This window comes from Scomber japonicus, chromosome 8, assembly GCF_027409825.1.
Source record: "Scomber japonicus isolate fScoJap1 chromosome 8, fScoJap1.pri, whole genome shotgun sequence".
Lineage (NCBI taxonomy): Eukaryota > Metazoa > Chordata > Actinopteri > Scombriformes > Scombridae > Scomber > Scomber japonicus.
The window spans coordinates 14,316,199-14,341,237 of record NC_070585.1 but is presented as its reverse complement, the minus strand read 5'-3'; the positions used below and the strand labels follow the sequence as shown (position 1 = coordinate 14,341,237).

Here is a 25,039-nt window from a genome sequence, read left to right as displayed (position 1 = left end):
TAAAATGCACTTGTACATTTACTTAAATAGGATTGTTTTATGCAGGACTTTTACTTGTAATGGTGTGTTTTTATAGTCTGGGTAAACCCATGCTCTCTTTCCAGCGACATTCCACTTTGCTCGTGGTAGGGTCTAGTGTTAACCAGACTAGTGTTTTTACATTGCAGTAGTCAACACTTTTACTTAAGTAAATGAACCGATCTGGATACTTTTTCTCCCACTGCTGATAACTGACAAGGTTGCAGCCTGAAAATGAAGTGAGCCTAACCAGCGAATCTTGGGACCACTGTAGCACTCTTATTGTGATTAGTATTTTTAAATGACCTTCTCTCCACCTCTTGTCACATTGTTCCTCCCTTTGTACACCTGGCTATTTACTGTCAGTCTGCCGTCATCTAAGTGCCCTTTGCTCTCCATGAAATATGATCCTATATCACCAGTGGTCTTAGTCTGACAAAAAAGCTCTTATGGAAATTACACTAAATGTCTTTTTAAAAGATAGATTCACACTTTTTCAAGTGTGTCTTAAAACAACAGTCAGGTTTTCTTGGAAAGAGGTTATGTTTGCTGTAATGTCTGCATTGCTCCTGTTTCCACTGGCCATTAGAAGATCCCCTCCAGACGTGCTTACAATACAAGTGACGAGGGACAAAATCTTCATTATGAGCAAAACATGTATTTAAAAGTTTATTTTAAGTTTATTTTAAGAAAATAAGGTGGATATCTTCCACAATTAAGGGAGGGGGGGGGGGTTAGCCTAGTTCCTGTATTGGCAGAGGGGTGAGAATTAGTTGGGGTCAAGTTTGGGCAAAGAGTGCAGAGGGGGGAGGGAGGGTAGAGAGTTCAACTTCTTCACAGGTTGGTGGATGAAGCTGTTCAGTCCTGAGGTGCGGCCCGAAGGCTGTGGAATCTCCTCCCAGATGGTAAGAGACTGAAGAAGCTGTGTGAGGGGTGGGTGGGGCTGGTCACGTGCGATGTTGAGTGCTTAACAGGCCAGGCGGGTGGTGTAGATGTCCAGAAGGGAGGGTTAGAGTAAGGCACCAATGATCTTCCCTGCTGCATTCACTATCCGCTGGAGGGTTCTCTTGTTGGAGGAGGTGCAGCTTCAAACCACACAGTGATGCAGCTGGTGGTCAAGATGCTCTCAATGGTGCCACGGTGGAAGGAGGCACATGATGGGTATCGGTGCTCTGGCTCTTCTCAGTTTGTGGAGGAAATAGAGGTGGTGATGAACTTTCTTTACCAGTGATATGGTGTTGTTGGTCCAGGAGAGGTCCTCTGTTATGTGCTGCTCACCCCCTCCACAGCAGCACTGTTGATGGACAGCGGGAAGTGTTGGGTGTGTGCTCTCCAAAAGTCGACAATCAGCTCCTTGGTCTTCTCCACACTTTTCAAATTCATTTTTAAGTTTGCCTCCATTTCTATCTATTGATGGGTATGGTGGTCAGAAGTACATTTGAAGTCCAAATCTTTCCAACTGAATAAGCTTAAGGAGAGTAAGATCACTCTATTCTTCCACTACACACACTGATATGAAGCATGCAGTTATAAGGGATTCAAATGTAAGTAAGGGTGTGACTACCAACCTGGTTATTCCCTATAAAGTATAAATGTATAATGGCCATGTTCACAAGCAGCCTATTTGGGCAATACCTCTTTCTCTCTAACACACACACACACACACACGCACACACTATGACACACTGACCTACTTTCTCGTCCGCGTGCTCATGTATCACGAAAGTACAAAAACACGTATAACACAAACACTAAATAAATGAGTCAAAGTGAAGCTAAATTGTCTTTAAATGGGTTTAGTTATGAGCGTGCACTTCCCACGTTGATGTAGATGGACCCGCTAATCAGCAGCAGATCCATGTTTTCCTCCGCTCACGTGTTGGCTACTCTGCTGGCTGCTCGGCTGTCAAGCTGTTGTTAAAGCAGAGAGAAGCTGCTCCTGCTGTCCTACATCAGCAGCAGCCAGCATTTCTCCAGTCATCTCCAGCCATGGCTCCAAGTGAACACTGTCTGTCCCACCAACAGAGCACCAAACCGAGAGGAAACTGCTTCCTTTAAGCCGTCCGTCCATGTAAGTATTAAAGACGTGTTTTATTGGCGTTTTATTTGGTCTCATTAATTAGATGTGTTTAATCAATTGCCAGTAAAGATCACGTGGGAAAAGCGGGGAAGTATGTCAAATGGCAATTTCCAGATCAGCTGTGTTTATCTGGCGCCACAGGTGGTGTTTTAATCAGTTTAGCTCAATTAAACCTTTATAAGACAGTAGGAGATAATAAGAACACGGTTAAAGATCATAATAGGCCTACCACAATTCTGTTTACAGTCAAAAGCTTCCAATTATTATTTTGAGGTGAGTTTATCATTCAATTCAATTCAGTTACGTGTTTGAAACCTACACTCACAAACATATTTAGTACAGGTTCTATATGAAATGATCAGTTCTTGTTTTAGGAAGAAAAAAAGACCTCAATGTAATTTTGTCGACATTTGAAATAATCTTTAGTTTAAAAGTTCTGTTTGGAAATAATTGAACATTTCTCTGCAGTACCCGAGTGTAATACAATGGTTAAAAACTTATGGGATCTATAATTTTGATACTACTAGAATGGGCTGCAAATGAGCCATCAATTTTCTACCAGGACAAGCATTAGATTTATGAAGTATGAGCAGGATGATCAAAGCAATATGGGAACAATTTGCTTTATAAAACAAGGATACAAGCAATCCTTATTATTTGCTTAATTTGTGCCAATATTTCAATATAAATTAAAAAAGGTAAACAGTTATTGTCTCACATTTCCACTAAGATATTCATTAAACTGCTCAGTGCTGTAGGCCTACATTTATGCCATGGAGTTAAAAACATCAATTAAAGTTGTGATTCTTATTCTTAAAGACACTGTTGAAAAGACAACCATAAGTAATAATAAAAATGCTTTACTCAAGGTAGAACTTGCCTTCTGATATTTTATTAACTAACCATCATCTTTAATGTAGATACAGATAGAAATTAAGCTTATTTTAGATGTTATTAACAATAATTTCCACCACAATCAGTGTGGTTTTACATACTGTCACTCTAAGGTTGTGATATGCTATTTAAATCTTCAACAAGTGATTTCCCATCTTTCAGGATGAAACGAGGAAGGACAGGTCTCATATCAAAGGGCAAGATCTTCCCACACCCATGAGGGGAGGACTAAGAGACAGAAGGTGTCCAGCTTCGCCCTCAAACCAGTAGAGGATTGGGGTACCCTGCCCGACAACATTGTGCTCCAGATCTTCCAGCATCTGTCCCTTGTGGACCGGGCCAGGGCTTCATCTGTGTGCCGGCACTGGAATGATATCTTTCACATCCCAGACCTGTGGAGGAGGTTTGAGTTTGAGCTCAATTATCCGGCCATGTCTTACCTGCACTCCACCCACCCTGAGCTGATTCAGCAAATCATCAAGAAGCACGCCTGCATAACGTTAGCTTCAAGGTAAAAGTCCTCCCTGCCGTCGCCCATTTCTCCTCTCCTTTCTCCTGCTCTAGCTTCCTCCATTTTCACATCACAGCTGTCTTAAAACAATATGTATCCTCTTTAATCCAAACCATCTGTCGCAGCATCAGTCATGACGCATCAGCTGCCTACATTAGTGACTGAGATTATTCTTACACCTCCATCTTTCATTTTTGTCTTTTTATTTATTTATTTGTTTTTAACTTAATGGTGAATCATTGCTGGTAAATCAGGTGGACAGCTGCACAGAATCTGCAGAGGCAGCCTGTGACATTCTCTCGCAGCTGGTGAACTGTACCATTAAGACCCTGGGGCTGATTTCCACAGCGAGGCCCAGTTTCATGGATGTTTCTCAGGTAAGAGAAATCCTATGTGTCATGTTCACATCACTACACATCACTTTTACAGCTTTCCTGTGTGTTATAATAAAGGGGCTGGATTAGTCACATTAAAAATTGAACATTAACCTAAAGACTGAATTTTGTTGGGGGGTTTGTCTTAAAATGCTTAGGATCACACTTCCTAAACAGCATTGTTTGTCTATTGTCAGGCCCTCTTTGTGTCTGTGCTGACGGTGGTGTTCGTCAACTCCAAGTCTGTCTTCTATCAAGATTGATGATACGCCATTGGACGATCCATCTCTGAAGGTGCTGGTTGCCAATAACAGTGATACCCTTAAGTTGCTGAATATGAGCAGCTGTCCTCATGTCTCTCCAGCAGGTCAATATACATTAAGTATATTTTTATGGCATTTGTTTCTATTATATAGAGAGCAGACAGGAGATAAAGAGAAAAAGAGGAGGGTGGTAGCATCAACTGTCTCAGGGTGGACTTGATCTGGGTGTTGCAGCTATTATATATGTATTGATTATTTGTTTATTTTATTTGGAATAATCTTTTTGAACACAGGGTGATGGTCTGGTGCACAAAGTTTTATAGATGAGCTCATCAGGACAGGTGTAGGTGATCGGGGATGGGGATTAGCACACAGTACTTGACTGTGTAGCCACATTCATGCTTTTGTTTGTTGTATATTATGTTCTGTTATTAGAATAAATGGCCTTAAAGGCTATGGTAGTCATCTGTATTGAGTGCACATGTCCATACTAATTTTTACCCCGTCTAACAATCACTCAGTGGCTTTGAGTAGCAATAGTCACCAGACTGGGGATGTTGCAATTACATTGTCAGAATCTTAAATCCTCCAGCCACCAGTACACCCAGTGCTACATCCTTTGTAACTAACCTAAAGTCCAAGCAAGCCAAATAAGTTAAAAAATATAAAGAGTGATGTATTGCTAAATATTAGTTTTTTAGAGAGGATCAGAATTTCTGACATCTCTTTCTGGCCTCAGGCATCCTGTGTGTGGCAGACCAGTGCCATGGACTCAGGGAGCTGGCATTGAACTATCATCTGCTGAGCGACAAGCTCCTGCTTGCCCTCTCCTCTGAAAAGCACGTCCACCTGGAGCATCTGTGCATTGACGTGGTGAGTGAAAACCCCGGCCAGATGCACTTTCACACCATCAAGAGGAGCAGCTGGGAGGCTTTGGTGCGACACTCACCTAAGGTCAACATTGTCATGTACTTCTTTCTGTATGAGGGAGAATTTGAGCCCTTCTTTTGTGAAGAGACCCCCGTCACTCACCTGTACTTTGGCCAGTCAGTTAGCAAAGAGATGCTGGGCCACATTGGACTGAACTGCCCTCGGCTGGTAGAGCTGGTGGTGTGCGCCAATGGTCTGGAGCCCCTGGATGAGGAGCTGATGTGTATTGCCAAACGCTGTAAAAGCTTGACGGCCATTGGCCTGGGCGAATGCGAAGTGACCTGCAGTGGCTTTGTGGAGTTTGTGAAGATGTGCGGGGGCAGGCTGACCCAGCTGTCAATCATGGAGGAGGTGCTGATTCCAGACAGCAGCTACAACATGGAACAGATTCACAGCAAGGTCTCGAAGCACCTGGGACGCATGTGGTTCCCTGATATGATGCCCACCTGGTAGGCTGACATGAAGCCAGAGTGGAAGGTTGATAAGGAAGTACATGACATGATAGATATTGTGTTTGACATGTTGGACTGTAGTAGGTGTTTTCTTGAGAAATGCTACATTTAGACTTTGGCCACTTTTGAACTTGATCTAAATTTACAGTTACTGCAGGCTTTCAACCGTTGTGTGAAGAATCTGGATCTGCCATCTGCTGGTTGTGATGTTTAAAGCATCACGCTTAATATTCATCCTGCACATAATCAAACATCAAGGAAAATTCCACCTTCATGTGCTTTTACACTGTTGTATATCATTAAACTGTGTGGCTAAACGCATTCCAGGTTTTTTTTTGTTATTGTTGTACTAGACATTTTATCCACTAAGCCTCAGCAGGCCTTATTTTTTGCTTCGGTTCAGGATTACATTTCCCAGAATAATGTATAGTTGAAGAAAGCCAAGATTCTGGCTAGACTTCATGCATCAGCTGTTGGTGGAGAGAGACACAGTAGTTATACTAAGGCAATGCAAAGACAATAAGAGTTTCCTGTTGAGTGGGAGTCACACCTTTATGCAAAACACAATGCCTTTTTGTATTCTTTGTCTACTTATGCCAATACCTGTGTTACAACTCTTTTGATTGTGGTTGTTGTTAAACCATTCACACAGATTGTCCTCTGACAGGTCAGCAGTTTCTTTCATTTTCCTTTCTTCACTGTTGAAATCAGTTTTTGCCAGTGAATAACTATATAATCTAAGTTTAGACCTGCAGGAATCTTATTTTTATTTTTAACCATCAGACTTCATTGCTGCTGCAATGGTAACATCTCAGTATGATGGTTATATTTTGTGTCACAAATCCTTAAGAATAAAGATTAAATGCAACCAAACAACAAAATGGACCCTGCAATACAAATAATCAAAAGGTGAAGTAATAAAACATTTGTATATTTATTGAAGATTTTTTTTAATTTTAATAAATAAAGTTTTAGGATATGCTTTATTATTGTTATAGATGGTTAACTCTGTTCACGCTTGCTCAAACAGATGAAGGTTTCAAAGGTGTTTAAACTGAGGGCCTTTGTGCCAAACATCTGGTTATGTTATTTTGCTTTTCTTTTGCTATGTGGTACAAAAGTATTGTAAAGTATTGTTCTTGTGCTTAAAAAACAATGCCACATTTAAAAAGTGATGTAGATTTGCTTTGTGTTTCTTAGTTTGTCTGTAAATGGAAAAGACATATACATTAACACACGTTTACATCATTTTCATGTGTGTGCAGCGGTGATCAGGGCTGGAATCTACATCTACTTCAGCGTAACCGTTATTTGTTTTACTCACACTGTTTGTAAAAGGTGTGTAGGGGGGAGGGGGGGCTTGGTTGTCCATTTTTTTCTGACTTTGTCCCATTTGACCTTTATGCAGTGCTTTCTTTAAGACACTAGAGGGCAGCAATGACCTGACAGGTGGCAGTGGGACGTTATATAAGCAGTGCTGCTACTGTATAATGAAGAATGCCAATGATAACTCAGCCCTTTTTACAAGTGGATTTGGCTAGTGCACATTGAATTTACATAAAAATACAAGAATACAAATGCAAAAAATACATTGTAGCTTAGAAGCCATTGGTTCTGATTCTTATGAAATTACCCTTTTTGTTGTTTGAATTACTTGCTGCATATTAATTCAGATATTGACACACATACACACAACACACATAAGGAAAGCAACACATGAAAAAACACAAACGTAATCACAGGGTCAACCAATAAAAAGCACTCATTCATTCATATAGGCAATTTAAAGGGGAAACACAATAACAAGTGTGGCACTTGCAAAACACACGTATGCCTTAGTGACAGGATGCATTGTGAGTGTTTGGGGTATCTAGGTGAGAGGAATATATTAAACCAGCTAAGCATTTTGTTCTGGAAAAGTGCCACTTTTTGGAGGGGTGGGCGGCATGACTAATTGGGTTACCACTCTGCTCTGAAAACCCATAAGGAAAGTAACAGGCTTATGTGTTCAGTATGGCAGCTTGTTATGAGGAGAGTAAAGGAGGAGAGGGCCTACGTGCTTTCTTGACAAGCGGTTCATTACAAAATGAACTCATCACCCCGATTGATGATTTATCACAAGCCGGAGAGGAAGAATTGCTCTCCCTGATTGCATTTATGTAAAACTCCCCCCTTAAAATGAAACTCTATACTGGGATATGTCCACTTGTGAGTCAGTTCAAAATATTTACAGTTTTATGAATAAATAGTAATTTTAGTGTTTCCTTCAAGTTTCCAACCAGTTCCTCATCTGTGTGCAGGTCTCTGATAGTTTGTGGTTACATTCAATGTGAATTCATCTTCCATGATATCAGAGACATCTGGAGACTGGGCATAAAAGTCCACAGGGATCTCCAGGGTGGGAGAGGGTGGGGTAGACAGCTCAGGGCGTTTGACCTGCCCTCCGCCCCTGAAGCTCCTCCACTCCTTGATCCACTGCTGCTTCTCTGAGGGGTCCAGCCGGTCCAGATGCCTGGCTTGCACGAGTGGAGAGGGGGCGATAGAGTTCCTAAGCACGTGAAACATGTACCTGGGGGAGAGAGTGTGGTGGTGAGAAAGTAGGCCAGTGAAAAATATGCGGCCCTTTGATGTAAATCAGAGCATTCCCTCTAAATATCAGCACTTTCAGAGGCATCAGGCACCAGGAGGAAGACTGAGCCGTGGTGCAGTCATTCCTGACCTTCACAATTAAGATTATTTAATTACAAATCAGCCTGGACTGTCTATGCACCAAATTAGCTCACAATCTCATTGCAGTTAATGAATCTGTGTGAATGCCTATGCCAAAATAATACTGAAATGGTAGAATTATGAGGTAGATTGGGTTTAAACATGAGAGCTAAAACAGTGACACCCAACCTTTTTGACTTGTGACCCAGAAATATAAAAAATATCTATTTATGATCACCTTGGTATGGAGTGTTTTTGCCTTTTCGATTGTTTAATTTGAATTATTTTGATTGCTTCATTCACAGTATCCAGAATTTCTCAAAAAATGATAAAATTAGAGCAAACAAAGGATAATAAACAGACTTTTCTTCTATTTTCCTCTTTTATATCCATTTAATAATCTTTGGACCCCTAATTGTATCACTAGACAAACTTAATTGAATATCCTCCTGAATGTGAAAGAACAACACAAATGTGTAGGCTCCTCTATAATCTATAATCTTGACTTGAAATACAACTGAGTATACTCAAGTATACTTCATCAAAAATGAATTACTCACTTAACAAAGTACTCAAAAAAGATGTGAAAAAGCTACTTTGTTACAGTGACAAGAGCTCTTTACTTTCCCCCGCTGGGTTTCTGGAGTGACAGACAAATGGAAGATAATACTGACGGTACCTGGGCAGCAGAGCTAACACAATACTGATGATGCAGACAAGGTAGAACATGGGGTCTGCCATCTGGCTGTGGAGGATCCAGTAAGGGTTGGATGGGGGGTTACAGGTAACGCACATGGCGCTGTAGGCCAGCGTCATGATGAAGAACAGCGCCACACTGACCAGCATGATTATCCAGTGAACCACCGTCTACAAGAAGTCACATAACACAGTCAGATAAGTCATAATAATCTCTCTATATATAATGTAATGCAGTAATTCTAGATGCCTCCAATAATTATGTAGTATATTAGTTTTCACATGGATACTGGCTGAAATTATATAAGAGCTTGAGTCACTGGAGGTATATTGCGAGTATATCTAGAGATAGATATCGATCGGTTCAGCACTCACCCAGGCTTTGATCTCTATTGACAGATGCAGCAGGATGGTAAATAAAGAAATTGTGTTCAAAGGGGTTCCAAAGGTAAAAATGTCAATGTCTGAATCCCGGTAAGTCTGAGGAAAAATGAAACATGTTCAAATTTTAGCCAGTAAAATACATGGAAAGTGAGACGATGCACCATGACAGACACACTATGTGTAATAATCAAAGGCAAAGAATTGAAATGTTTTTCTTACCAAGTATGGAATAAAGAAGCACACAAGACTCTGGTAGAAGGCATCGAGTATGGAAACCCAGAAAGTTGAAAACTTGTATTCCTAAACCAACACATACACAAGTTGAACATAAACAAATATTTCAAAGTGTACTTTTCAAAGATGCAGCTCTATAATACTCATACAAATATATTTTGATGGTGCAAGGCAATCTGTCTCAGAATAAAAAAATCACTGACCCCTTCACCCTGTCCAGTCCTGTACAGTTCAGGAATACCCAGCAGCATCTCAGCAGAAACATCTTTGTCCATTATCCCAAACATGATGGGTGGTAGGGACGTAAAGAAGAGGTTGAAGAATATCAGCAGCCAATAGTCAATCATGGTAGTGGCAGAGAAGCCGCAGAAGAACTGATACCAGAACAGCAGGTTCACATAGGCCTGAAAAACATGTGACATCAAACTGAGAGCAGGTTGATGATGTAGACACAGGCGTAGCACTCTAATGCAGATACAACACTCACCACGTTCTTATAGAAGAAGTAAATGATCATGTTGGCGAGACGAGTGTAGCACCAGTGTCCGTGAACCAGGAGGAGTTTTTTTAGGTGTCTGAAGCGAGATATGGCAAAATCACTTGCCATGACTGCCTGCAGATGACAAAGAGGAATCATGATAAGTTTTGGACTGCAGAGGAAGGCACAATACTTTTGAATCAAACGACCTCGGTTCTAACCTGCATCCCCTCCTGACCAGATATCCCAATGCCGATATCAGCTGCTTGGATCATGTTGACATCATTTGCACCATCACCTGAAGCCACAGAGTGAATGTCAGTTCAAGTACAGATACAAAGCCTTGGAAATATATTAACATCCACTGACTGACAAAATTTGGAAATTTAGAGTTTTAAGCACTTTTTCACTTTTTTCCCCCATAAATTTTTAAACATATTGTACATTTAATAAACAGTGCTTTGATTCACCAATGCCATCATGACATAACATTCTCAAATTTCCATCCAAAAGTCCTTCTTAAAGTACAGGGACCTAGTCAAGTTGTCTGTATAATTTCAAATGTAAAGTCTGAAGTATAGTAAATACACTATCAAAGTAGTGCTCTTGGGTTTCAGGGAGTGTGAGGATCTCCACACTCTCCTTTTCTTACTTTCAACAATACATTTCTCAGGTCTTGGGGTTTCAAAGACTCAACAGGATATGAAATGAACAAGATAAGATCACAAACCTGAAAGCCTAAAATAAACTATGCAACATAAAGGAAATAAATCTTTGCTTTTTTTGTTCTTGTTTGCATTCCCTCACAAAGCCATTTCATTTCCATTTAAGGCCTTTTGGCTTCCCTCTGACTGTTTTGGAGAATTACACTCAATTTCAACAGCTTGCAGTACAATATAGTAATCTTTTTTTTTTTTTAACTTGGCCTTAAGTTTACAGACATGATAAAGTAATGAAGACAAAATGTCACTAAAACCTGCCTACACACTCTCACTTCATATTATTTCCTATAATATACTGTCGTACACAACTTATTTTCTTTTGGATGGTGTTTTTTTTATATCCCACTCTAAAAATCTCACTTAAAAAAATCCCACCAAGATGCATTTTAAATTGGCAGATAGTTAAACAAAATGTGCAAAGACACTAAATCAAATCAAATGAAACATGTATTATACTGTACTGTAAAGCCCAGAGTAGCATCTCTACTGGGAATCATTGAAATTTCTTACCAATAGCTAGCGTCATGACCTTGAGTTTCTCCCTGATGACCTTCACTACTCTGCTCTTTTGTAATGGTGTGACTCGACAGCAGAGCACAGAGCGACAGTGCTTCGCCAGTTCCACAAAACGGTCCTGCAGGTCTGACGACAGAGCCATGGTCAGGGTATGTCCATCGATCACCAGGGAGATGTTTGGGGTTGTACCAACGTTACGAGGTTCGTTTGCATGCCTCCTCACCTCCTCCAGAGTGCAGTCCAGGATGGAGGTGCATGTAAGCTGGAAAACAACACATGCTTATATAGTTTGAAGTAATTTGGCCATATAGGCTGCACAAAAGTCCATCAGTGGTGAAAAAACAAACAGAAAGAGGATGTTTGAAAGTTGTGACATTGAAGTAATGTATGTCATAATTGAGTAAACACAAATAAAATGTTTAAGACAAGACTATTCCTCTGTACAAGAGCAAATTACAGCATGTGCTGGGGAAGTAAAACAGTACTTTGTTGTTGAGTCATGTTCATGATGCCTGGCTACAAGCACTTATGAGGCCCTGGTCCCATCTGACTCGTCATTGTTGTCTGTAAATAACTTCAGCTCCTTCGCCAAAAGGAGACCCAACATGATTTTAAAAATGGGTCATGTCTAGTTTTTACTTCATCTACCAATTTCTGGCTAAATTTCATTAGGTGTGGTGGGTTGATGACTGTGGGAGTGCATCCCTCAGGTGGTCATCACGTTTCAGTGTTAAAAATAGTTCATAACAAATATGCTTCCACTGTGGATAATGAGAGAAAGGGCATGTCCTCTGAGGGTTGATTATTAGACTGTTAATTAGATATGTAAGCATTAGCTATTGTATTGGAGGTAGCTCACTCCATTCATCATCAATGACTAGTCCCATCTGAAAGGAGTGTGGCAGTGCCTTTGTTCCAGAGAGCTCCCCGTGTATCCGTTAGAGCCGCAAAGAGCCGACAGGTAATTTTGGTCTATTTGAGGCCAGGGATGATTAGACATGGTCAGGTTGTTATGAAGGGCTCATTCCTGTGCTACCAGGTCTTTAATGACCTCTGAGAAACAGGGCCCGCACCTGACACCTTATCTTTCTCAGATGGAAATGTGAGGGTTTGACCTTTAGTTAAAATGTAAAAATGGTCAAAAAGGTTTGGTTATCTAAATTGGAGGGAGAAAATCTCACAGGCAAAACCTCCTGAACCCACTGCTTGGAAAATATCACTTAATTGAATGACCAACCAAAAAAGTCAATGCTGCCTTCTGAAACAAGCTGTACGTGATCAAATTTGAGTTACATACTGTCTTAACCTTAAGGCCAGTTTTAGCGTTAAGAGTTTACAATGCTTGTAAAATATTTTAAGCAGTCATTTAAAATTTCATATTTTTTAAAACTTCAAATAATTTGACCTGTAATTTTAGTTGGAAAGGGATATTTTGTCAATGATATCACCATTATATCTGATAAGGTGATATTGAGCCACTTGTGCAGGCAGTTCTGCATGCATGGGATCATGACTATACTATAACTATATCACCCATAACACACCCCATTTTGTATCTCTATGCAGATGATTTATTACTTCATTCTTAAAAATCCCACCCAGTCAGTACCCTCTTTTTTACAACTACTTGATAGGTTTGATAAGTTCTCAGAATACAAGATTAACAGGTATAGGTCAGTACTACTTCCCCTGAATTACATCTGATGTGTCAGACTTCTAATAATTGATAGTTGATTAATCATTTAAGCAAAAACATTTGATGCATCTCCAATGTGGGCGTTTTGGATTGTTGGTCCAACAAAAAAAAATGTAAGTAGTCCATTAGATCTTAGCATTAATTTTTCAAAAATTTCAGATGGTTTACAGACCAAATTACTAATTGATTAAATCTGAGAAAAGTAATCATGATTCAGCATCATATATTCAGAGTGGCATACTCTGTCTCACACTAACTATGCAATCACATTCTTGTTCATTTATTGTACTAATGCACTTTGTAGTCACATTCACATTTATTCTTTATCTTTGCACTAAATGTTACCTGATGTATGTACTGTTGTTGTGGTATATGTGCCTTGTAAGGTCTCCTTGAGTGCTTTATTATTATTTATTATTATTATATAACAGGATACAAACTATGTAATTTCTTGTTTCATTTACTTAAACTCATTTTAATTGTGGTCTAAGAAATGCACCACCATTTATCATTTCACATCAAGCAGTAAAGAAAAGCAATTCTGAATCAATTTAGTGAGGCAGACATCGGCCTCCTCACCTTGTTTTTGCAACTCATGTTAATCACCAGGTCTTCCTCTTCCAATAGCCTGCAGGCGTAGCTGATGTTGACAGCTGTCTCCGTCTTGTCACCAGTCAGCACCCACACCTGGATCCCTGCCTCCCTCAGAGCCACGATGGTGTCTGGGACATTCTCTTGCAGACGGTCCTCGACACCCGTCGCCCCTGCAGGAGGACACATATCCAAAGTTAAGCAAGATTTACAGAGAGAGTTCATCACAAATATATGTTTATTAAGTGTTTATTTATGAATCATTTTTTTACCTAGCAGGGTGAGGTTTGTTTCTAGGTGCACAGCAGTATCCGTGATGAGCACCTCTCTGTTGTCTATAGCAGCTAGAGCTTGCTGTCTGTTCACTGACCAGCTTTCATAAGCTTGGTCACTCACAACCTGCAGCACACATAACCACAAAATGTAAGAGAGATATTTTTTGAACAAGAAGAAAAGATGCTGAAAAAAATACAGTGTTTGAATTTGCACCTTCTTTGTAAAGCACAGTGTACGCAGCCCATCTTTGGCATAGTAGTCAAGGTGATGCTGAGTATCGGCCACTATATCCTTCTGATTCTTACTGAGATGTTCTGAAAATAATATGACAAATATTTCAAGTCACTGACTGTCAGAATGTAAATTATATAATAAGTATAAATACATTTAGTTTCACTTGCACATACCTGCGTATGGTGTACCCAGTAGCTCCATGATAGCGTAGTCTGCACCTTTAGTATACAACACATATTCTTTAGTGATTGGGTGTCGTACCAAAACAGACATCCTCTTCCTGTTGGAGTCAAAAGTCAAGGTGTCCAGCACCTCAAACACCAGGTCCTGCCCAGACGGGAGCCTCACTGTCACGCTGTCATGGGTGCGGGCCAGCAGAGTGAAGCCATATGCCTTGGCTGCATACACCAAAGCTGCCTCGTCTGGACTCTCTGCCTCATAGCACAGCTTATCTGAGGCCGCAGCAGGCTTGTCACACCGGGGTGGAACATGAAGTGAGCACGTTTGAGCCCCGTTGGTGTTGAGGTCTCCAGTCCTCTCCATTTTTACAGGGGGGTTAAAGTGGTCATCCTCTATAACTGAGTCCTCTGATAAGGAGCAGGTCCCCTTTGGCTTTCGCTTCCAGGAGGTGAGAATGTGGCAAAGAGAGCCAGCCTTCTTCACCAGACTGGACAAAGAATCCAGTGGATTATTTGCCTGAGAGGAGTGTGGAGACCCACTCGCCTGAAATAAGAAAGAAAGAAAGAAAGAAAACAGAAAATATAAGTCATAAACATGGAATATTTGTATTGAAATGTTGCGAAAATACATATGGTGATAGCACACGACACCTCTTACAAAACAACCTTGTCATGAATTTCCACTCTGTTTCCTTTGGTGCATTTACCTTTAATTACAAACTCAAGGGAAAACCCATTGCTTTCTCCCATCTGTCAGACCTCAGAACGGCACAGTCAGGAGGAGTGAGTAAAATTAATAAAGGTAACCCTGATTGCCCCTGCAAATCCCCCTTTACGATGTGGCTAATTTAGTGAAGACTCAGAACCTTTGCAACTGGGACTTTAAAGAGAAATGAGGAGCAATTAAGTACTGACCACTGAAGAAAGAGGAAAAACTTTAAGCTAGCAATTTAAAAAGGCCTTCAAAATTTAACTAAATCTGAGAGGTTAAGAGGAAGAATGAAATCTTTATCTTTGGGTCTGTTGCAAGTTAAATCATGCATTACTCTGAATTATTGCAGCCAGAGAACTAGACAGCATTTTTTGATTTATATAAATCATGATATAATCATTAAGACAATTAATTCTCTTGCAGTCATTGTGTAAGTTTGAGATGTAGGAGAATAAATCCCCCACCCATCTTCTCCCTCTTCACTGCTGTGTCCTCCATCTCTACTCTCCATCCACAGTCAAAGTAATCGGAGCGCTCACCCTCTGTCTCTGAGCTGTTGCCATGGAAACCACCACCGTGTTGCAAATGGCGAGAGCTAGAAAAAAGTCCAGGTATGGATCCATCTTCCGGCTGCTGCTGCTGCTCTCTGCCCTGCTAATCTGCTGAAGCAGCTTCCTGTCTGGAATCACCTCAGTTTCCTGTTGGAGTAAAATTAATCAGTTTGTTAATTAAAAGCTGCTGTTCCCTGCTTTCACTTTGCTCTCTCTGATTTGATGTGACAGGATTTAAATAAGGGTTGTTGTTTTTTTAGCTTTTAACCTTTTTATCCAGTTTTGTTTTCCCACATACAGATACAAAATCTCCACAGAATAATTATAGGAAAAGAGGAAAGGAGGATGGAAGGAAGGAAAGAAGGGAGGAAGTTTCCATTAATACAAACATGCTGCTCTGACGCAGCATGAGGAGAACCAAAGATGGGCTGAGCGCCTTATTGGAATAAACACAAGCCTTTTTCTGTCTCCGCCTGCTTGTTTTGGCCTCTACTATTTGCCCTGTGGACAAAAATAGACACAGAGCTACTGTATATCAAGACGACAATGACTAATCTATAGCGCACGTTTACAGTTTGTGTGACATCAGTGGTCTCTACCAAAAGGTGCCCAGCATGACCATATGTCCCATCACAGACATAGGGGCAACTTTGAGCCAAAATTGATGTGCTTATCACTGACACCTAGCAGCTCGGCCATCTGCAGTAGGGACTGGGAGGCCTTTTGACACAAGGATGGGTGAGATTTGGGTAAACAAATGGCACTTTGAAGATCACCAAATATGTATTCACACATCAGGAATGTTTAAAAAGGGGCATCCTTTTATGAAGGCAGTCAAGGGTTAAAAGTTACATCTTGAAATCCTAGAAATGTGCCTGTATGATATACATAATGTATATATGGAAAACAATGAGAATCAATACTTACTGATGTACAACCTGAAGTCAACTGTGTGTATTCATACAATATTGCTCTGAACTTAACATTATCATTACAATATTCTCATTGTATTGTGCCCCTTTTCCAGTGCATGCTGGGATAAGCTCCCCTCCCCTGTGACACTGGACAGGATAAGCAGTTTAGAACATGGATGGTTACATTTCCATACTTGAAAACACAGTCTTATTAGCTAACATATTAGATGTTTTTGCAGTGTACACTGGTAAGGCATCATATAAACTTAATTACGAAACTGTGATTCATTTTAATTTTACATGGAGCATGCTTTATGGGTTGCACTACAGTTCAAAAGCTGGAGGCCAGTTCACTTTGCATCTGCGGTACATCATGTTTGAGTTTGAGCCATTTATTTGAATGATGATTATGACTGCAAGGACACTTATTAATCAAGAAGAATACATCTAATTTGCCGGCCTTGAGTGAACTACCTGCTTTCACCTCCTGCATGAGCAAGCAAGGGAAATGCTGATGAACAGAATTAAATACCTGCTTCCTGACTGAGCAATCATCTTACCAGGGGACTGCTGAAGGCCACATCGCTCCGGGCATTTCCTGCGCCCTTGCTCTTGCGTCGGCTGCCACGGTGACGTTGTGTGTCCTCAGGGTTGGTGTGCTCAGAATCCAGGGACCATCCTCTCTGTAGGGGTTGCGGTTGCTGGTTGAAGATGACCTCCTCCTCAGAATCTGGCTCATCAATGACAGCAAGTCGGATGGCTACAAATCCCAAAAAAGTATATAATATATAAGGTCAAATCACGATCAATTGTATGGCCCTTTATTCCATTTATAGTGGCAAAGGCCCACATTAGGCAGGAAAAAGAGACACCCTAAGGAAAGCCTCATAAAAGGACACCAAACAGGGCCATGATATGGAAAATGGAATTGTTTCTGATCAGGATACACCACAATAATCAAGTGCAAAAGATAAAATATATTGATATGAGTCTCATATGTACCCACTTTGTGTCTTTTCTCGACTCTTTTATAAACTTCTGTCAGATAGATTTTCTTAAAACAGAGAGGAATGGAAGATGTAGAGATGACAACTCTTAGATGGTCAAGAGATATTAAATCAGTTTGAGCATATTTAGGCACATCCGTGTTTTGAGCTAATGCTAACATTAATTTTAACATTAAGTGAATCATTCTCAGTTTTGGGAAATACATGTATTTGCTTCCTTTTTAACTTAGATAAGGCAGAGTGCAGATCTGTACCTCCATGTCTTTGCATTAACTTGCTTATCTAGCTAGTGTCGTGAGTTTAGCTTAGCGAGGCAGTGACTGTGATAGTGCTGGTTATTAGTGTTGTTAATTTGTGAGGTTCAAAGGTGTTTTTTGTTGTATTTTTTCATGAATGATTAGTGGAAATTTTGACCTATTGATGGTGCTAGATTAAACGTCAGGGCAAATTTATTTAAGCACTTTTCACTCTAAGTCAGGATTTATTGGGAATTTCTGAGATTTGACCATAGGACCATACATATTTCTAAAACTTTCACGCCAAATCATTGATGTTGGTGTATTTAGCTATCCAAATATTTTACTCTGGACCAAAATGTTCCCTAATTTAAAGGACAAATGCTAACATAAGTGACATATGTTGAAATTGCACATTTTGCAGCACACCACATATGGACTTTAATATCTAATGTAAAGTTTTACCGTTCTCTTTGTGTGGGTACTCTGTGCCTACGATGGAGCACCGGCGAAACACCATCTTGTTCTCAGTGAGGGTGCCGGTCTTGTCTGAAAAGATGTATTCAATCTGACCTAGATCCTCTGTGATGTTCAGGGCTTTACACTGCATACGACTGTCTGTCTCCTCATCGTACAGATCAATGTCATTGGTGATGAAGAAGATCTGGCTGATCTTCACCAACTCAATGGACACATAGAGGGAGATTGGAATCAGGATCTACAGAGGAGATAGGAAAAAAGACTAGTTTTATTACTTTAAAATAAAAAAAACTCACTTTTAGCAGTCATGACTACTCTCTCTCTCTCAGACACAGGCAGACATCCCAAACCTGCAGCAGGATGATCATAGTCAAGAACATGTAGAAGCCAGACAGACTGGGACTGTCCAGGTGACCATTGCTGTCGGGGACCAGGTAAGGGGGCACGCTGGGCAGCGCCTTCAGCCATAAGAAGTGACCTGCATGTGTGAGGACAGGGGGATTAATCACACCGACTGTCGCACAGGGAGGGAGGCTATTTTTGGCACCACACCTCTCCTCCTATGTGTTTGGGCTTGTGGCCAAAGTGACTGACTGGAAATTAAATGTCCCCTCATGAATATAAAATCATTAATCATGAACTGGTCTGTGTAGTGATTTTATGGTTATGTTATGTAATTCACCACTGACCTAGTGCTCCAACAAGACACATGCTGAAGAGGAGAATGACGCAGAAAATGACGTCTCTGTTCAGCTTCCGCTCTAGTTTGCTGCGCTTGTATCTCGGTCCATTATTGTTGAGCATGGACTTGGTTTCATGGCCTACAAGGAGAAATCAGATGGTGTTGATTCAGTTACCAACAACAGACACTCCACGGCCAGTAAACTCCAAAGGAAAAAAAATCCAGACTGTCACTACAACAGAGGACAGAGAGGTCATGTATTGGATAATGTTTCTGTAAATTTGTAATGACATAAAGATGAGTTTATACTCTGCAATTACATACATTTCACACAATTTGAATTTGTAAAAGCCTGATTCAGATATTTCCAGGCACATTTAGTACCATCATCTGGTCAAATTTGGTTGTTTTATGACCAAATATCAACTGAAGAAATTCCTGTCAGCCTAAGCTGTACTTTGTTTTGGGTGCTAATCAATACATTTTAGCATGCTAACAAACAGTGATTAATGTGCTACCTGCTAAACATCAGCATGCTAGCATTGTCTTTGTCATACCCAATATGTATATGCTTATGTTAATATGCTATAGTTAGCATGTGGCTTAAAGTTTAGTACCACGCATGGCACCAGGGGAAAAAAAGTGAAATTGTTTGATTTTTACTTTGTTTGGTCGCGAGGTACAAAAATGTTGTAGGTGGCCATGGTTGCTCTGGGGAAATTTGGACTCATGACCTCTCAGATCCTGGCTATTGCCTTGGACAAAAAAAAACAAGCTCAAGGTCAAAGCAGTGACAAGGCTAAGAAAATGGAGAGTATACCTGCATACACCACAAAGCCGACAGCGTGATCCGTGTTTCTGACTGTGCAGCCTCGCAGCAGCAGACTCCCAATTCCAGCGCCCACCTTGTCCTTATTGGGTTTCTCTCTGCAGCAGGAGAAAGTGAGAGACCTCCTTTGTACTGTCAGATTTTGTTAGATATTCATTACTACTTATATATTCCCCATTAGCAATTCCCCTGCTTTACAGCCATAGTTGGACAACATGGATAGGCCAGCTGTAAAAGCTGTGGTGCCCAAGGAAATCGATTATAGTCTATTACAGCCCCAATAAAGCCTCCAGTGGCATCAGAAAGTGCAGCGAGTGGGTTGGAATTAGTTTTGCTCAGCAGCTCTGAAAGCCTCAAAGAAACTGTTTGGGGAAATCCATGTGATCTGTGTATTTGATACTTACACATAACACTTGAAGTGATTCAGACTGTTGTTGGGCCTTTCACACACCACAGTGCTTTTGAAGCTTTCAGGTTCAAATTGAGGATCCTGGGAAATGAGAAGAGATATAATGCCAGTGCAGTGTGAATGGAAAGTGTATGCAGCTTAACCTGTACTTCCAGAGTGTCTTAATGATTATTACATGCAGGAAAGACAACTGTGGTTTCCGAAATATACATACATGCAATCCAATTCAAGTTTTTGGTTTTTTTAACCAGCCTTTCATCATTGACTTTGACATGTCCTGCAGCTACTGTTGACGTTGAGTAGGCTCATGTCAGGACACGTCAGAGTTATTTTCATGCAATTTGTTAAATGCCAATAAAGGTGAGGCAGCACTGAGGAGAGGGGAAATATAAGATGTGATGAAAGCAGAAAGACAGGAAGGAAGCTAAATACAAATATCTCCCAGAAACTCACTGAGATGCAGAGGCCAGACACGACCCTCCTTTGTTTCAGATTGGTCTCTCCATCCAGGTTGGCTGTCTCTAAGTGACAAACACCATTCAGGTCTGATGTGTGCAGGAGCAGGAGGTCCGCACAGACGATCTCATTACAAAACACTTTCACAAAATCTCCCACTCGTACATCCTTCCAGCGCTTCTCCACAAACTGCTTGTCTTTCCTGAAATCAAACATTTGAGATACCAACAATCAATATGGAAGATTTTCTAAACAGACACAGGTCCCTTCCAGTGACTTTCATATTGATTTTTTTCACATATATTAACAGTTTGTTTGGCATTGTTGTGGTAATTTTTTATGCTTATGCAATCAAATGAAATATTGACTCACTCGTTATGGATATAAAATCATGGCACCTGCTTAGGTTAGGGAATAAACAATACAAGCACCAAATGAAAAATCAATGCTGTTGTTTTTGGAGAGCAGCCCAGATGTTTATTGTGTGTTTTAGAAAAACAAAACTTTCCGATAAGGATTTACAGAAAGACACTTCCTGAGCTGAGGTTGCTGCCAAGGTTTGAAGGTTCCAATGGACAGAGTTCATTGTTTGAATCTGTACGTCAAGTGCTGACTATCTGGGAAGTTACAGAGAGCGGAAGGTATGCTGCCCTTCATGTACAACCTGACTGGGTGGCTTCCACACACCACCACACCTTTCCTCAAACAAAGCCAAAAGCAAAGAGGGGGAGTTAATGTGGTTTAGGCTGATGTTTTGATTATACCAAGTTGCACAAATATTCTGTTGTGTCAGAGAAGCTTTGCGTACATTTCACGTCAGGCGGCCTAATTAATTGCTTCAGTAATGGGAAGGTCCATCTCTCGGAAGTGTGTCGTGTTCTTGTATCCCTTGGAGTCTATTACATGGCAGACGTGCAGTGGTGGAAAGAAAACTCTCTAAATATTTTATGTTTCTATGTACTTTTACTCCACCATATTTATTTCACAGTAGTTACCAGCTACTTCTCAGATAAAGGCTTTAAATATAAAACATATTATCACTATGTAAAGTATAATGCATTGTTATAGAAATTACCCTACAATGTACAAACTTTAACAGCAAATATCATAAAAGTATTAATATAAACTAACTTTTGATACATTGTGTGCATTTTTTTTGCTAATACTTTAGATTCACAGGTTTTCAAGTTTGTCCTAAATCAGGTGCCTAAATGAACACTAATATGCTAATATCAATGTCCAAATGAGTCAAATCAAGTCAATGTCTGAAAGTCTTTTTTAATCTTTTTGAAACGATGCTTTCACTGCAGCTGGACAGGGAAACACTGTGTTGAGACACAAAAAATGGGTTTTTTTAACTAAAAAGACTGTAAATGTGGCAGATAGTCGCTTTTTTGACCAATTCAGACTATTGAAATCTCATTAATTTCAGATAAACTAAAGATTTTGTCACTTACATTGAAAGATCATATAAAGGTAATGGCCAGTATGAACAGGAGGGACGGTCACATGGGCAGCTGTATCTCAATACTTTTTCTACCACTGTAGACATAATTATAAAGTTCTTAGATTAATATCAGCATTCCTAAACTGTTTTAAATATTTCACATGTAGTCTTTCAGCAGCCCTAAAGCCAAATTATACGACTGTCAGTCTAATCATCCAACCAATCAAATCATTTTTCCTGATTGTACTAAAGACAACACATTTCTGATCTTTAAGAAATATGTTTCTAATGCCTTCCTGATGTGTCTTTGTGATAATGCCTCAGTATGTGCAGTATGTTGTTGAAAGAAAGAATCCCTAATCTGTACAGATAAAGTGATAGTTTACGGATAAAGTGCGGTTTGATATTTGCTGTGATAAGAATGACATGCATACAATGTGTAAATCAGCTCTTATAGATCATTAAACAGCTGAACAGTTTTAATGATCTGCTCTCAGTGGACAATAAAACCAAACTTGTTTAACAATCTAATGATAAAAGTTGGCAGAAAATCAAAAAGATTAACTGCCAGCATGTCTGTGTTCGCTACATTTGAAGGCAGGTGGATTGACAAGAGTTTAGAGATGAGATAGATGGGCTGACCCTGATGTCTAGGCATGTCACACTTCATGCCTCTCTGAAAACAACGAGCAGGTGAGGGATGATGAGGAAATAAAGATTCCGAGAAGGTGATGACTTAACGTAAAATCCCTCATCAGGCTGCATTCCATGTGGGCCTTAAAGTGCACTGTTTGTCAGATTTACTCTTTCATCATGTGTGTTGAAACTTCACCTACATATGGAGAAAGAAGCAATGTGTGGAATCCTAAAAGGTATTCTCAGGCCTCTTCTGGAGACATTTGTAAACCTCAAAAGAAATCCCACCCAATCGATTGCACCGACTTTAAACTGCTCTAATCTTTACAAGCCCAAAATAAAGCTTTAGCATCTCCACCATAAGAGACCCACAAGAGCTCGACTCAACTACTGCTTATCTGATTGCGTGAGGCAGAAACGCTAGTGTCCACCAACAGGCCCGAAGGGACTGGCGTGTTCTCTGAAGTGTCTGAAATGCAGCGTCTGAAGTCTGCACCTCAGGCCACCTGGACACACACATCGGCACACACGATGAAGGCTGAGGCTGTACTTCTCCGCATCCCTGCTGACTCTTCTTGGGAAATATGAAAGCAAGCAGCTGCTGGTTAATGATAAACCCTTACGGAGGGTGAATCTGTGAGGATTCATCATTGGGGGTGTCTTGTGAAACCCTCCAGTCTCACATCACATCCAGAGGAAATCCACATCCCCTCCTCCTCCTCCACCTCCTCCTCATCCTCCTCCTCCTCCCATTATACTCCAAAATCACAGCAGTGAAAGGGTTGAAAATGACAGGGTTTATCCTCCTTTGTGAATTATTTATTTTTCACCAGTAATTCAAAAATAGATAACCGCTAACCTTTAATGTCTTTGCTGACGCAACACCCAGATGAGGATTTCATCAAATGTGCACAATGCGATGGTGAGAGATATTGTTATGAGCCTCTTCAAAAGAGGAATAATCTCCCACACATTTTCTATTTCTAAGTCAAAAATTCCCACGGGGTGCTGAAATGCAGAGGAGGTAAAATACACACAAACACACACAATCGCATAAATCTACACACTCACACAGACATCAACATGCTGGATGATAAGAATCACAAAACCAGAGGTGGATTGTTGCCTCGTGCCACATCATGCATGAACAGCATAACACTCTGTTTCTATATTCAGGACGTGATTGTCTTTGACTCAGTTACCTGCTGTAGATGAAGCACGGCGTGTTATTGACCTTCCTGTCCGACTGGTACCTCCTGAAGTCCTCCCAGGCATCTTTCAGTGCAGTCAGAGACATGATGACACAGATAGGGATCAAAGCCACCTCAGGCTCGAAGGCACTCACCACAGGGACAAAATTCAGAATAGCCAGGCCTACAAAGTAGATGTTTGCCAGGCGGTGAAACTGCTCTATGAGGTTCGTGGGGATGAAAAACAGGAGGGAGTATTTGGTGGTCTTGATGGCGTTGCCAGGGAAGTGGTGGTTGGGTTGCTTCCGTTTCTCCAGGCCTTCATAAGGCAGGTTAGACACCAAGTAGCGGAGGTCCTTCTCCCGTGCCCTCTGACTTGTCAGAGCATCTCTGATCAGAGCCATAGGACTCCTCCATGTCATGGCTGCTGTGTTTGTTTCCTTTTTTCTTCTCACCAACCTTTTCTTCCTAGGCACTCAAAACTCACTGCTCCTGTGAGTTAAAGAAATTCTCCTCAGACCCATTCCCTCTTCCAGTCTGTATGTATGTATATGTGTGTGTGTGTGTGTGTGTGTGTGTGTGTGATCTGAAAAGCCAGATTTAAGCAAGTGACAGCACACCTTACACTCCTCTGGGTCCGCCCCTTGCATTGACAGGTGTGTTTGCATTCCTGTAAAGGAAGTCAGCAAGTTTAGTCTCACAGAGATGCAGCTAATTACAGCAAGAAATGTAGCTGTAAGTGCTTCATTGACTCAGCTGATTTTAATTTTGCTGTCAATAATCTCATTTCAGCAGAATCACTGTGCCATTAGCATGTGTTCAACTGTCTGACAGTCCTTCACACTGCAGTGTAATGAGTCAGTGAGTCAACATGTCATTAATAGTTTACACATTGATGTTATTCTTGTCAATTAAACATTTAAAAAATCAAATTTAACATAACACCAATACAGTAGACAAATTCACCGAACTGACAATCTAATACAGAGTAGAAAACTGGTGCAGTGGGTCATAAGGAGATTTGAACTGACAACACAACACTGAGCAGAGCGCAACTACTGCTCGGGGCAAACATATATGAGGAGTCTGCACAGTGTGAATGAACAGAGCAGAAGGAAATTATACACTCCATCCAGCTTCAAATGCAGAATACAAATCTTTTAAAGATACTGAGATAATATCATCATTGTATCATGAGATAATAACTATGACACCTTATTGACACCTGTAAGAAAATTCAAAGAGGTCAGAGG

At 40.6% G+C, this 25,039-nt stretch overlaps 2 protein-coding genes across 2 annotated transcripts; one reads left to right on the top strand and one right to left on the bottom strand.

Annotated features, from left to right (window-relative positions):
- The first annotated feature begins 3,155 nt into the window (after positions 1 to 3,155).
- On the top strand, positions 3,156 to 5,523 carry fbxl3l (F-box and leucine-rich repeat protein 3, like). Its single transcript, XM_053324080.1, is given in 7 exon segments — positions 3,156 to 3,206; positions 3,208 to 3,478; positions 3,481 to 3,503; positions 3,758 to 3,880; positions 4,075 to 4,118; positions 4,120 to 4,244; positions 4,880 to 5,523. Coding segments are annotated over 7 exon segments (1,281 nt in total).
- A 2,285-nt stretch (positions 5,524 to 7,808) lies between these two features.
- atp10b (ATPase phospholipid transporting 10B) lies at positions 7,809 to 24,208 on the bottom strand. Its single transcript, XM_053323560.1, has 23 exons — positions 23,799 to 24,208; positions 20,511 to 20,715; positions 20,053 to 20,138; positions 19,640 to 19,746; positions 18,827 to 18,958; positions 18,488 to 18,615; positions 18,123 to 18,375; positions 16,975 to 17,174; positions 16,139 to 16,220; positions 15,886 to 16,001; positions 15,489 to 15,647; positions 14,232 to 14,781; positions 14,038 to 14,138; positions 13,821 to 13,947; positions 13,537 to 13,721; positions 11,256 to 11,523; positions 10,245 to 10,321; positions 10,033 to 10,158; positions 9,749 to 9,949; positions 9,531 to 9,611; positions 9,303 to 9,407; positions 8,911 to 9,098; positions 7,809 to 8,091 (listed from the first exon to the last, which is right to left on the bottom strand). The coding sequence occupies exons 1-23, from the start codon at positions 24,206 to 24,208 to the stop codon at positions 7,809 to 7,811; spliced, it is 4,170 nt and encodes a 1,389-aa protein (XP_053179535.1).
- Positions 24,209 to 25,039: the final 831 nt, after the last annotated feature.